Source organism: Crinia signifera, chromosome 3 (assembly GCF_055691185.1).
Source record: "Crinia signifera chromosome 3, ASM5569118v1, whole genome shotgun sequence".
NCBI lineage: Eukaryota > Metazoa > Chordata > Amphibia > Anura > Myobatrachidae > Crinia > Crinia signifera.
The window spans coordinates 331,195,282-331,209,890 of record NC_139219.1 but is presented as its reverse complement, the minus strand read 5'-3'; the positions used below and the strand labels follow the sequence as shown (position 1 = coordinate 331,209,890).

Below are 14,609 nucleotides of genomic sequence, written 5' to 3'. Positions count from 1 at the left end.
AAACATCCATTCGCTGCTGTTCGGGCGAAGCCGCACTTTGAGGGGGCGGTCATTCGCCGGGTGGGGTTTGGTGGACTCGCAAGGCTGCGAATTCGCAGCCTTGACATCAACCTGAATAACCCCCTAAGTTCACACGCAGAATACAAAAAATACATTACACTAGTCAGATTGGCCACTTTCCCCCCAATTCCGATGGATCGGAGCGAGAAATCGTCCCAATCGTATGTGTATGACATCCGGTCTGATCGGATGCACGGTCCCGTGTGCATCGGATCAGAGGTCGGACCTACTTCATGTCTGACCTCCGACTCAGTCCCCCCTCCAGGCAGCGGGGAACAGGATTCGTCACGTGCAAAAGGCCAAGGACCGAATGTGATCCTGCCGCCCCGGGAAGATCCAGCGCGGCTCAGAGGGGATGGTCTGGTCGTACACTGCTGTGACTTCTAGGGTGCGGACAGCGACCTCTTACCAGATTATCTGCTTGTCAATACTCTGCCTTGTTCTTATTACTGATTGTTTCCAATGGTAAATCTCTGCAGACAGAGTATGTACACACAGATAATAATGAGTCACTGCCAGTAGTATCTCAGGTGTCACAACAAGACAGATAGTGACATCCTCCTTCAGGGCGATAAGACTTATCAATGTCTGTAATCGGGTAATGGTCTGATAATGACACGTGGCACCCGGGACCTTAATATATTGTCTTCTATAAGTTACGATGTCTGTTCGCACACGTGCTGTTATCAGTCACAGAGATAGTGACGTCTTACTGACAGGTCAGAGTTATGTCATCGCTATGGCGTATGTATATGATGTCGCTGCACAGCCAGAATCGTCACCAAGGACTCGTAGCAAACGCACATTCATTTCTCTGCTCCATCGTAAGCATCGGATAACAATGGCCCTTATTCTGATCGGTGCGGCTGGGTCCGAATATGCGGCCAGCACCGTGCATCCTAAACCCCGCCGTCCGTACGCGGTAAGAAGCTGTCCGAACGGACCGCACGTGTATTTCTCATGAATACACCTCCTCCATCACAGGGAACCTCCCCCATCATTCGATGGTCGCAGACCATCGAATGCAGGACCGAGTGGCCAGGCAGCTCCCGCAACCTCAGACCACACGGGCATTTCTCCGTGCAAAAGCAGGGATCTGGGCGGGCAGCTGACATCCGGCAATGTCATATGTCTGCCCCCTACACGTGCGTCACGACCGCATTACCATACGTACGCCCAGCGTCCATCACAGGGAACCTCCCCCATCATTCGATGGTCGCAGACCATCGAATGCAGGACCGAGTGGCCAGGCAGCTCCCGCAACCTCAGACCACACGGGCATTTCTCCGTGCAAAAGCAGGGATCTGGGCGGGCAGCTGACATCCGGCAATGTCATATGTCTGCCCCCTACACGTGCGTCACGACCGCATTACCATACGTACGCCCAGCGTTTGCATAGGAACGCCCATGAAACGTGGGGTGTAAACATATGGTAATGAGACGAAACAGCCCTTCACACCCCTCTCCACCCCCTGTTCGTAGTGTTCACATTTCATGCAGAATGTGGCCGTGCGTCCCGCTCGCACATGCGCAGAGACGCCTCTGCACATGCGCAGACACAAAACATCGGCGGCACGAACGCACGCGGAAATTACCGCACCAACCAGAATAAGGGCCAATGTGTCTAAATCTAAAATGACTATTTCTGAGTAAATGAATACCTATGGGAGATTACTCAGGCTGGCCGTACGACACGATGCAGACACTGGACCCATCATGCCACAGCATATAAACCACGCTGCAGCTGATGGGGGGCTGCGGGTGACATAGCCAGACCCATTGTGCACATGCGCAGGACAGGTTTCGCACCTGCAGAGCCCCCACAAGCATCGGATTAGTATGTAAACCATTGCGTTTGGACATCACATTACATTACATTACATCTCGGGGGGGGGGGGGGGGGGGGGGGGTGTAATTCAATGGGCCCCCAAAAGCCTGCACCTTCGGGGTTCTTTTTACGTCAGCTATTTCTTTTCACCATCAGGCAAAAATTGCAATAAAGGGGGGTATTCAATCTCTCGCCGCTAATCCCGACGGGGGAAATAGCGGCAGGGCCCTATTCAATGCTGTCTTCCCGACAGCATTGAACAGGGATCTTGGCAGAACGTACCTGACTTTACAAGTAGTCGGGCGCGTTCTGCTGAGAACGGCGGGGAAATGTCGAGCTCCCGGACAAAGCTCAGCGATTTTCGGCCGCTTCTCACGGCCACACCCCCTTTTCAGCACTCGGCAGGCGGGATGATGAATCCTGCCTGCCGAGCTGACGTCGAGCCAGCAGAGAACGTGACCGGGTCATGGCTGTCGGGCTAGCCCAACAGTCGTGGCGCTGGATTGAATACTCCTCAAAGCCATAAAGAACACTGATGCTGGAATCTCAAAGGAGGGAATCCCAATGGGCCAGGTAAGTATACATACCATCTAGAATATGCATGGCACATTCCCAGTCATGTCCTGTGCACCAGAGTCCTGCCCTAGGTTCCTAAATGGATGGTATGGGGAGAAGGGCTGCACTCTGCTACTGACCACATGCTGGTCCCCCGGCATCTCATGCCATGGCTAATCCTCAGCCTGGGAGGACACAGGTAAGTAGCTCCACCGGGGACAGTAGCGCAGCGATGGAGACTGAACTATGCCAGAACTCATAAATGCTGTCAGTAGTTTGTTACTCGCTAGTAAACCTCTTCGATCTTCCTCCAATTGACTGCACCATGCAATGTGTCAGTACAGCTGTTGGTACCATCCTCGGCCTCCTCCTACTCTGCTATAAAGGTGTTTAATAAGGGCCACTCCCGGATCATTCCACAGACCTATAGGTACAATTGCCGCACTCCAACTAGGGAACTGCATAAACAGAAAGGTTTATTACAATAACAACATCATGTCTATTGGTGCTGAGCAAACAGCGTTCTCCTGATGAATACACCGGCAGGCACTGGTGATATCCTTACTGCCTGGACTGCTACGGCATCGGTCATGGGCTATATCACTATGGGCACAGCTCTGAGGGATATCCTTACTGCCGGGACTGCTGCGGCATCCGTCATTGGGTATATCACTATGGGCACAGCTCTGAGGGATATCCTTACTGCCTGGACTGCTGCGGCATCCGTCATTGGGTATATCACTATGGGCACAGCTGTGAGGGATATCCTTACTGCCTGGACTGCTGCGGCATCCGTCATGGGGTATATCACTATGCGCACAGCTCTGAGGGATATCCTTACTGCCTGGACTGCTGCGGCATCCGTCATGGGCTATATCAATATGGGCACAGCTGTGAGGGATATCCTTACTGCCTGGACTGCTCCTTACTGCTGGGACTGCTGCGGCATCCGTCATGGGGTATATCGCTATGCACACAGCTCCGAGGGATATCCTTACTGCCTGGACTGCTGCGGCATCCGTCATGGGCTATATCAATATGGGCACAGCTGTGAGGGATATCCTTACTGCCTGGACTGCTCCTTACTGCTGGGACTGCTGCGGCATCCGTCATGGGGTATATCACTATGGGCACAGCTCCGAGGGATATCCTTACTGCCTGGACTGCTGCGGCATCCGTCATGGGCTATATCACTATGGGCACAGCTCTGAGGGATATCCTTACTGCCGGGACTGCTGCGGCATCCGTCATTGGGTATATCACTATGGGCACAGCTCTGAGGGATATCCATTACTGCCTGGACTGCTGCGGCATCCGTCATTGGGTATATCACTATGGGCACAGCTGTGAGGGATATCCTTACTTGCCTGGACTGCTGCGGCATCCGTCATGGGGTATATCACTATGCGCACAGCTCTGAGGGATATCCTTACTGCCTGGACTGCTGCGGCATCCGTCCATGGGCTATATCAATATGGGCACAGCTGTGAGGGATATCCTTACTGCGACTGCCTACTGCTCCTACTGCTGCGGACTGCGGTCGTCATGGGGTATATCGCTATGCACACAGCTCCGAGGGATATCCTTACTGCCTGGACTGCTACGGCATCCGTCATGGGGTATATCACTATGCAGCTCCGAGGGATATCCTTACTGCCTGGACTGCTACGGCATCCGTCATGGGGTATATCACTATGCGCACAGCTCTAAGGGATATCCTTACTGCCTGGACTGCTGCGGCATCCGTCATGGGGTATATCACTATGCGCACAGCTCCGAGGGATATCCTTACTGCCTGGACTGCTGCGGCATCCGTCATGGGGTATATCACTATGGGCACAGCTGTGAGGGACATCCTTACTGCCGGGACTGCTGTGGCATCCGTCATGGGGTCTATCACTACGCGCACAGCTCCGAGGGATATCCTCACTGCCTGGACTGCTGTGGCATCCGTCATGGGGTCTATCACTACGCGCACAGCTCCGGGGGATATCCTTACTGCCTGGACTGCTGCGGCATCCGTCATGGGGTATATTGCTATGCGCGCAGATCCGAGGGATATCCTTACTACCGGGACTGCTGCAGCATCCGTCATGGGGTATATCGCTATGCGCACAGCTCAGAGGGATATCCTTACTGCCTGGACTGCAGCGGCATCCGTCATGGGGTGTATCGCTATGGACACAGCTATGAGGGATATCCTTACTGCCTGGACTGCTGCGGCATCCGTCATGGGGTATATCACTATTGGCACAGCTCCGAGGGATATCCTTACTGCCTGGACTGCTGCGGCATCCGTCAGGGGGCATATCACTATGCGCACAGCTGTGAGGGATATCCTTACTGCCTGGACTGCTACGGCATCCAGCATGGGGTATATCACTATGCGCGCAGCTGTGAGGGATATCCTTACTGCCGGGACTGCTGCGGCATCCGTCATGGGGTATATCGCTATGCACACAGCTCCAAGGGATATCCTTACTGCCTGGACTGCTACGGCATCCGTCATGGGGTATATCACTATGCGCACAGCTCTAAGGGATATCTCACTGCCTGGACTGCTGCGGCCTCCGTCATGGGGTATATCACTATGCGCACAGCTCTAAGGGATATCCTTACTGCCTGGACTGCTGCGGCATCCGTCATGGGGTATATCACTATGTGCACAGCTGTGAGGGATATCCTTACTGCCTGGACTGCTGTGGCATCCGTCATGGGGTATATCACTATGGGCACAGCTCTGAGGGATATCCTTACTGCCAGGCCTGCTGCGGCATCCATCATGGGTTTATCACTATGGGCACAGCACCGAGGGATATCCTTACTGCCTGGACTGCTGCGGCATCCGTCATGGGGTAAATCACTATATGCACAGCTCCGAGGGATATCCTTACTGCCTGGACTGCTGCGGCATCCGTCATGGGGTATGTCAGTATGGGCACAGCTTTGAAGGATATCCTTACTGCCTGGACTGCTGTGGCATCCGTCATGGGGTCTATCACTACGCGCACAGCTCCGGGGGATATCCTTACTGCCTGGACTGCTACGGCATCCGTCATGGGGTATATTGCTATGCGCGCAGATCCGAGGGATATCCTTACTGCCGGGACTGCTGCAGCATCCGTCATGGGGTATATCGCTATGCGCACAGCTCAGAGGGATATCATTACTGCCTGGACTGCAGCGGCATCCGTCATGGGGTGTATCGCTATGGACACAGCTATGAGGGATATCCTTACTGCCTGGACTGCTGCGGCATCCGTCATGGGGTATATCACTATGGGCACAGCTCCGAGGGATATCCTTACTGCCTGGACTGCTACGGCATCCAGCATGGGGTATATCACTATGCGCGCAGCTGTGAGGGATGTCCTTACTGCCTGTACTGCTGCGGCATCCGTCATGGGGAATATCACTATGGGCACAGCTCTGAGGGATATCCTTACTGCCAGGCCTGCTGCGGCATCCGTCATGGGGTATATCACTATGTGCGCAGCTCCGAGGGATATCCTTACTGCCAGGACCGCTGCGGCATCCGTCATGGGGTATATCACTATGCGCACAGCTGTGAGGGATATCCTTACTGCCTGGACTGCTGCGGCATCCGTCATGGGGCATATCACTATGCCCACAGCTGTGAGGGATATCCTTACTGCCTGGACTGCTCCTTACTGCCTGGACTGCTACGGCATCCATCATGGGGTATATCACTATGCACACAGCTGTGAGGCATATCCTTACTGCCTGGACTGCTGCAGCATCCGTCATGGGGTATATCACTATGCGCACAGCTCCGAGGGATATCCTTACTGCCTGGACTGCTGCGGCATCCGTCACTGGGGTATATCACTATGCTGGCTGCTCTGAGGGATATCCTTACTGCCTGTACTGCTGCGGCATCCATCATGGGGTATATCACTATGCGCACAGCTGTGAGGGATATCCTTACTGCCAGGCCTGCTGCGGCATCCGTCATGGGGTCTATCACTCTGCGCACAGCTCCGAGGGATATCCTTACTGCCTGGACTGCTGCGGCATCCGTCATGGGGTATATCACTATGGGCACAGCTCCGAGGGATATCCTTACTGCCTGGACTGCTACGGCATCCAGCATGGGGTATATCACTATGCGCGCAGCTGTGAGGGATGTCCTTACTGCCTGGACTGCTGCGGCATCCGTCATGGGGTATATCACTATGGGCACAGCTCTGAGGGATATCCTTACTGCCAGGCCTGCTGCGGCATCTGTCATGGGGTATATCACTATGCGCGCAGCTCCGAGGGATATCCTTACTGCCAGGACCGCTGCGGCATCCGTCATGGGGTATATCACTATGCGCACAGCTGTGAGGGATATCCTTACTGCCTGGACTGCTGCGGCATCCGTCATGGGGCATATCACTATGCCCACAGCTGTGAGGGATATCCTTACTGCCTGGACTGCTACGGCATCCATCATTGGGTATATCACTATGCACACAGCTGTGAGGGATATCCTTACTGCCTGGACTGCTGCAGCATCTGTCATGGGGTATATCACTATGCGCACAGCTCCAAGGGATATCCTTACTGCCTGGACTGCTGCGGCATCCGTCATGGGGTATATCACTATGCTGGCTGCTCTGAGGGATATCCTTACTGCCTGGACTGCTGCGGCATCCGTCATGGGGTATATCACTATGCGCACAGCTGTGAGGGATATCCTTACTGCCAGGCCTGCTGCGGCATCCGTCATGGGGTATATCACTCTGCGCACAGCTCCGAGGGATATCCTTACTGCCTGGACTGCTGCGGCATCCGTCATGGGGTATAGCACTATGGGCACAGCTGTGAGGGATATCCTTACTGCCTGGACTGCTGTGGCATCCGTCATGGGGTATATCACTATGGGCACAGCTGTGAGGGATATCCTTACTGCCTGGACTGCTGCGGCATGCCGCATCCGTCATGGGGTATATCACTATGTGCGCAGCTCCGAGGGATATCCTTACTGCCAGGACCGCTGCGGCATCCGTCATGGGGTATATCACTATGCGCACAGCTGTGAGGGATATCCTTACTGCCTGGACTGCTGCGGCATCCGTCATGGGGCATATCACTATGCCCACAGCTGTGAGGGATATCCTTACTGCCTGGACTGCTCCTTACTGCCTGGACTGCTACGGCATCCATCATGGGGTATATCACTATGCACACAGCTGTGAGGCATATCCTTACTGCCTGGACTGCTGCAGCATCCGTCATGGGGTATATCACTATGCGCACAGCTCCGAGGGATATCCTTACTGCCTGGACTGCTGCGGCATCCGTCATGGGGTATATCACTATGCTGGCTGCTCTGAGGGATATCCTTACTGCCTGTACTGCTGCGGCATCCGTCATGGGGTATATCACTATGCGCACAGCTGTGAGGGATATCCTTACTGCCAGGCCTGCTGCGGCATCCGTCATGGGGTATATCACTCTGCGCACAGCTCCGAGGGATATCCTTACTGCCTGGACTGCTGCGGCATCCGTCATGGGGTATATCACTATGGGCACAGCTCCGAGGGATATCCTTACTGCCTGGACTGCTACGGCATCCAGCATGGGGTATATCACTATGCGCGCAGCTGTGAGGGATGTCCTTACTTCCTGGACTGCTGCGGCATCCGTCATGGGGTATATCACTATGGGACCAGCTCTGAGGGATATCCTTACTGCCAGGCCTGCTGCGGCATCTGTCATGGGGTATATCACTATGCGCGCAGCTCCGAGGGATATCCTTACTGCCAGGACCGCTGCGGCATCCGTCATGGGGTATATCACTATGCGCACAGCTGTGAGGGATATCCTTACTGCCAGGACTGCTGCGGCATCCGTCATGGGGCATATCACTATGCCCACAGCTGTGAGGGATATCCTTACTGCCTGGACTGCTACGGCATCCATCATTGGGTATATCACTATGCACACAGCTGTGAGGGATATCCTTACTGCCTGGACTGCTGCAGCATCTGTCATGGGGTATATCACTATGCGCACAGCTCCAAGGGATATCCTTACTGCCTGGACTGCTGCGGCATCCATCATGGGGTATATCACTATGCTGGCTGCTCTGAGGGATATCCTTACTGCCTGGACTGCTGCGGCATCCGTCATGGGGTATATCACTATGCGCACAGCTGTGAGGGATATCCTTACTGCCAGGCCTGCTGCGGCATCCGTCATGGGGTATATCACTCTGCGCACAGCTCCGAGGGATATCCTTACTGCCTGGACTGCTGCGGCATCCGTCATGGGGTATATCACTATGCGCACACAGCTCTGAGGGATATGTAGGACCCATGGCTCTCGCGCTATGTGCCATATATTTGCTGTGCAACTACAAGTCCCAGCATGCCCTGGCAGCCAGAGATCCCCCTCACACTGTGGGAGTCCCCAGCTTCAGCAGCAGCAGCAAGTGACACGTCACTCATATTCGTCATCGTTCGGTCACATGACACGGGCCCAGCTGCTGGCTGACAGTTGCCGGCGTGGGGGCGTGGCCAGCTGGAACAGCCGATCCCCCCGCAGCCGCGCCTCCTACGCGCCGGCCGCATCCGCTGTGTGAGAGAGCCAGTGGGAGAGCGAGGTGACGTCACGTGGTGTGGGCCAGGCGGCAGCAGCAGCAGCAGGCAGCTCGCGCTCCCCTCATCACCGCCCGCCGCGTGTCTTCCTGTCCGTACGAGCCGGTGTCCCGTCCCGCCCGCCCGCTGCCGTCATGTTGCCGTGCTGGGACTACGTCACCTCTGAGCAGCTGAATGGCTTCGACCGGTACAAGGTGCGGACACCGGGGCATGGAGGGGTGGGGCTGTTTATGGGGTGTGTGCATGTGTGTATGACCCCCCGTCCCCTCCAGGGACAGGACACATAGGGTGCATGTGTGTGACCCCCCCTCCTGGGACAGGATACATAGTGTGCATGTGCGTGACCCCCTCCTGGGACAGGACACATAGGGTGCACGTGTGTGACCCCCCCCTTCTTCCTGGGACAGGATACATAGTGTGCATGTGCGTGACCCCCCCCCCCCCCCCCTCCTGGGACAGGACACATTGGGTGCATGTGCGTGACCCCCCCCCCCCCCCTTCCTGGGACAGGACACATTGGGTGCATGTGCGTGCCCCCCCCCCCCCCCCCCCCCCTCCCCTTCCTGGGACAGGACACATTGGGTGCATGTGCGTGACCCCCCCCCCCCCCCCCCCCCCTCCCCTTCCTGGGACAGGACACATTGGGTGCATGTGCGTGACCCCCCCCCCCCCTCCCCTTCCTGGGACAGGACACATTGGGTGCATGTGCGTGACCCCCCCCCCCCCCCTCCCCTTCCTGGGACAGGACACATTGGGTGCATGTGCGTGACCCCCCCCCCCCCCCCCTTCCTGGGACAGGACACATTGGGTGCATGTGCGTGACCCCCTCCCCCCCCCCTTCCTGGGACAGGACACATTGGGTGCATGTGTGTGACCCCCCCTCCTGGGAGAGGACACATTGGGTGCATGTGTGTGACCCCCCCCCTCCCCCCCCTTCCTGGAGAGGACACATTGGGTGCATGTGTGTGACCCCCCCCCCTTCCTGGGAGAGGACACATTGGGTGCATGTGTGTGACCCCCCCCCCCCTTCCTGGGAGAGGACACATTGGGTGCATGTGTGTAACCCCCCCCCCCCCCCCCCCCCCTGCACTATATAGTCAATGCAGCCAAGACTATCTGTCTTGCGATACGTGAACACGCATCAGGATCGCAAGCAGATTTGCATGTGCTGCCGACACGATGTTGACTATATCGTCAACATCGGAAGGCATATCTTAGTGTGTGCACACAGTATTAGAAATAGCTAACGTATCGCCCCGTGTTTATGGGCCTTTAGTCTACAATAAATAACTTCATGTCCCTCTTCTGACTGACCACTACACCCAATGTAATGCATTGCCTCCCAGATGACATGGCTGTCCTGATAACTGGTACGCGGCTGTCCTGTATATGTAGCCGCTGGGTATATGCATCACATGGCTGTCCTGTATATGTAGCCGTGGGTATATACGTCACATGGCTGTCCTGTATATGTAGCCGCTGGGTGTATATACGTCGCATGGCTGTCCTGTATATGTAGCCGCTGGGTATATGCGTCACATGGGCTGTCCTGTATATGTAGCCGCTGGGTATATGCGTCACATGGCTGTCCTGGATATGTAGCCGCTGGGTATATGCGTCACATGGCTGTCCTGGATATGTAGCCGCTGGGTATATGCGTCACATGGCTGTCCTGGATATGTAGCCGCTGGGTATATGTGTCACATGGCTGTCCTGTATATGTAGCCGCTGGGTATATGCGTCACATGGCTGTCCTGGATATGTAGCCGCTGGGTATATGCGTCGCGTGGCTGTCCTGTATATGTAGCCGCTGGGTATATGCGTCGTATGGCTTTCCTGTATATGTAGCCGCTGGGTATATGCGTCGTGTGGCTTTCCTGTATATGTAGCCACTGGGTATATACTGTGCGTCGCCTGGCTATCCTGTATATGTAGCCGCTGGGTATATACTGTGCGTCGCCTGGCTGTCCTGTATATGTAGCTGCTGGGTATGTGCGTCGCCTGGCTGTCCTGTATATGTAGCCGCTGGGTATGTGCGTCGCCTGGCTGTCCTGTATATGTAGCCGCTGGGTATGTGCGTCGCCTGGCTGTCCTGTATATGTAGCCGCTGGGTATGTGCGTCGCCTGGCTGTCCTGTATATGTAGCCGCTGGGTATGTGCGTCACCTGGCTGTCCTGTATATGTAGCCGCTGGGTATGTGCGTCGCCTGGCTGTCCTGTATATGTAGCCGCTGGGTATGTGCGTCGCCTGGCTGTCCTGTATATGTAGCCGCTGGGTATGTGCGTCGCCTGGCTGTCCTGTATATGTAGCCGCTGGGTATGTGCGTCGCGTGGGTATATCCTGTGTGTGGAATAAGACTGGAAGTTGTGTTTATGCTCTGGCGAAGGTCAAATAAGGAATTCTTAATGTTAACCCTGTATATGCTAAATCAGGGGTCCTCAAACTGTTTTGCTCTGGGACCCCATCAGACAATAAAACTAATGACAGAACCCAGCAAGTTACTGCTGAAGGTCATCACATATGAAGTTAGCAGACAGCACATACATGGCAGCATTGTGGAGGCACAACATGATGGGAGGAGTCTAATATACCATAACCCATCACATCACACGTGTAGTCAGCAGACAGCACATACATGGCAGCATTGTGGGGGCACAGAGTGATGGGAGGAGTCTGATATACCGTAACCCATCACACGTGTAGTCAGCAGACGGCACATACACAGCAGCATTGTGGAGGCACAGAGTGATGGGAGGAGTCTGATATACCATAACCCATCACATCACACGTGTAGTCAGCAGACAGCACATACACGGCAGCATTGTGGAGGCACAGAGTGATGGGAGGAGTCTGATATACCATAACCCATCACATCACACGTGTAGTCAGCAGACAGCACATACATGGCAGCATTGTGGAGGCACAGAGTGATGGGAGGAGTCTGATATACCATAACCCATCACATCACTTGTGTAGTCAGCAGACAGCACATACATGGCAGCATTGTGGAGGCACAGAGTGATGGGAGGAATCTGATATAACATAACCCATCACATCACACGTGTAGTCAGCAGACAGCACATACATGGCAGCATTGTGGAGGCACAGAGTGATGGGAGGAGTCTGATATACCATAACCCATCACATCACACGTGTAGTCAGCAGACAGCACGTACATGGCAGCATTGTGGAGGCACAGAGTGATGGGAGGAGTCTGATATACCATAACCCATCACATCACACGTGTAGTCAGCAGACAGCACGTACATGGCAGCATTGTGGAGGCACAGAGTGATGGGAGGAGTCTAATATACCATAACCCATCACATCACATGTGTAGTCAGCAGACAGCACGTACACAGCAGCATTGTGGAGGCACAGAGTGATGGGAGGAGTCTGATATACCATAACCCATCACATCACACGTGTAGTCAGCAGGCAGCACATACACGGCAGCATTGTGGAGGCACAGAGTGATGGGAGGAGTCTGATATACCATAACCCATCACACCACACGTGTAGTCAGCAGGCAGCACATACATGGCAGCATTGTGGAGGCACAGAGTGATGGGAGGAGTCTGATATACCATGACCCATCGCATCACACGTGTAGTCAGCAGACAGCACATACACAGCAGCATTGTGGAGGCACAGAGTGATGGGAGGAGTCTGATATACCATAACCCATCACATCACACGTGTAGTCAGCAGACAGCACATACACAGCAGCATTGTGGAGGCACAGAGTGATGGGAGGAGTCTAAAATAACAGACAATTCAACAGATATTCCAGACTCCTTGAATCACTGACTGAGATTAGAAAAGTCATCAGCCTGATGGTCAGCAACATGGGGTCAGGACCCACAGCTTGAGAACCGCTGTGCTAAATCCTGCTCTGCCACACAACCCCTGAGGTCATGCATGCTATCACTCACCAAGTTGCTAGCTGTGTGGGGTTTGTATGTTCTCTCTGTCTTTATGGACGATTCCTCCGGGAGGCTTTGGTTTGGACCCTGAGCTATGGAACATATAGTGGCGTAATTGGCTTCTGACAGAACAGACTGCGCTTGGCATGACATCCTCCATGTGTCTAACGTGCAGTTGTACTTTAGCACTGGGCGGAAATTCTGTGTCTGTGGCAGAGGAAATAAACGTGGTTATCATTCAGTCGGCCCAAAACATGCTTCCGCCTCACCCACTATCTGATGTACAGAGATGAGCGTTACATGTGGTGGTTATGTGGGCCTGGAACTGCTCTTGTGCTCTACCTGCGTTTGGTTTGGGGCTCGCTGCATGGGTGTCTGTATTAATGACCTCACCACCCCGGTGTCAGGAGTGGCACTAACTGTTACCGCTATTCTAGCATCCTCTCTGTGGGGTAGATGTATGAAGAAGTGATAAAGTGCCTGGTGCTTTATCACCGGCCAATCAGCTCCTGACTGTCCCTTTATTAACCCAGCCTGTAACTTAGCCGCCAGGAGCTGATTGGCCGGTGATAAAGTACCAGGCCCTTTATCACTTCTCCTCCCTTATCACTGCTTCATACATCTCCCCCTGTAAGCGGCTCCTGCTCACCGTGTAATTAGTGCACTTTCCTTAGTAATCACAGTAATTTGTATCGGGGACGTCACACTTGTGCTATCTGCCAGATAAGCCCTTTTCTATCTCTGTAGTAAGGGTTTGCTGCGGATTAACTTTTATGACATTGGTGAGAATTGTCTATTTGTACTGCAGATGATGTGGATAGCACGGACTTGTCTGATCCCGGCTGCTGAAAGTGGCGAGCTTGGGGTAATTCCCACCCTGTCTGAGGTGCCAGCGTTAGGCCGGCGGTCACACACATCCCCCATATTCTCCCAATTGTATGCATGGTTTGTAAATGCTTCTGAGACGATGAGTGGCAATTCCTGATTTCTATATCACTGATTTAACTAATAATAAAGAGTGGAGAAATTGTGTCTTGGGGCGGATCTTCGTCACCCTGTTTATACATATTATGCACATATCTGATGGTAAAGATAATCCCACAGTAACAGCACAGCAAAATCACTGACGAACTGAACGTTAATACCCCAGATGGACTACACGCAGGTGCTAAGGATATCCATACTGGAGTCCGAATGGTTTCATCAAATTAAATGAGGTGCTAATTAGGTCATGTGCTCAAACATAGATATCCTTAAATCCTGGACTGTGATGGTGGAGTCTGGTAAACTTGTTTCATTTCTGACAGCAGTTTAAACGGAATGCAGTTACGTTACCATCACAGGCATGTCCAAACTGTGGCTCTCCAGCTGTTGTGAAACTACACATCCCAGCATGCCTTGCCATCATTTTAGCATTGCCTAATAGCAAAACTTTGGCAAGGCATGGTGGGACTTGTAGTTTCACAACAGCTGGAGGGCCATAGTTTGGACATGCCTGATCTAACATAATCCCGACTGCCATCGGAATACCGGCGCTGGAATTTTGACATGGATCAGGATGCTGACACTGGAATCATTTCACATGTGATGTATCACATACAAGCCCTGTTCCCCCGCCTCCAGAGGGGGTGA

The 14,609-nt window shown here is 53.9% G+C and overlaps 2 protein-coding genes across 3 annotated transcripts in view; one reads left to right on the top strand and one right to left on the bottom strand.

The window, feature by feature from the left end:
* LOC146064904 (fucolectin-1-like) overlaps window positions 1–13,123 on the bottom strand; it is a 57,872-nt gene extending 44,749 nt beyond the window's left edge. The window contains exon 1 of the mRNA XM_083178889.1: window positions 12,987–13,123. The gene's annotated coding sequence lies outside the window, so the exon portion shown is untranslated. The remainder of the gene's footprint in view (window positions 1–12,986) is intronic.
* The window catches only part of SELENOI (selenoprotein I), a 37,057-nt gene continuing 31,431 nt past the window's right edge, over window positions 8,984–14,609 (top strand). Inside the window, exon 1 of one of the 2 annotated variants that reach the window (XM_083178888.1) lies at window positions 8,984–9,245. In XM_083178888.1, the coding sequence (XP_083035014.1) occupies window positions 9,186–9,245 (60 nt within the window). In that variant the 5' untranslated portion in view covers window positions 8,984–9,185. The remainder of the gene's footprint in view (window positions 9,246–14,609) is intronic. The other variant, XM_083178887.1, reaches the window with a different exon arrangement.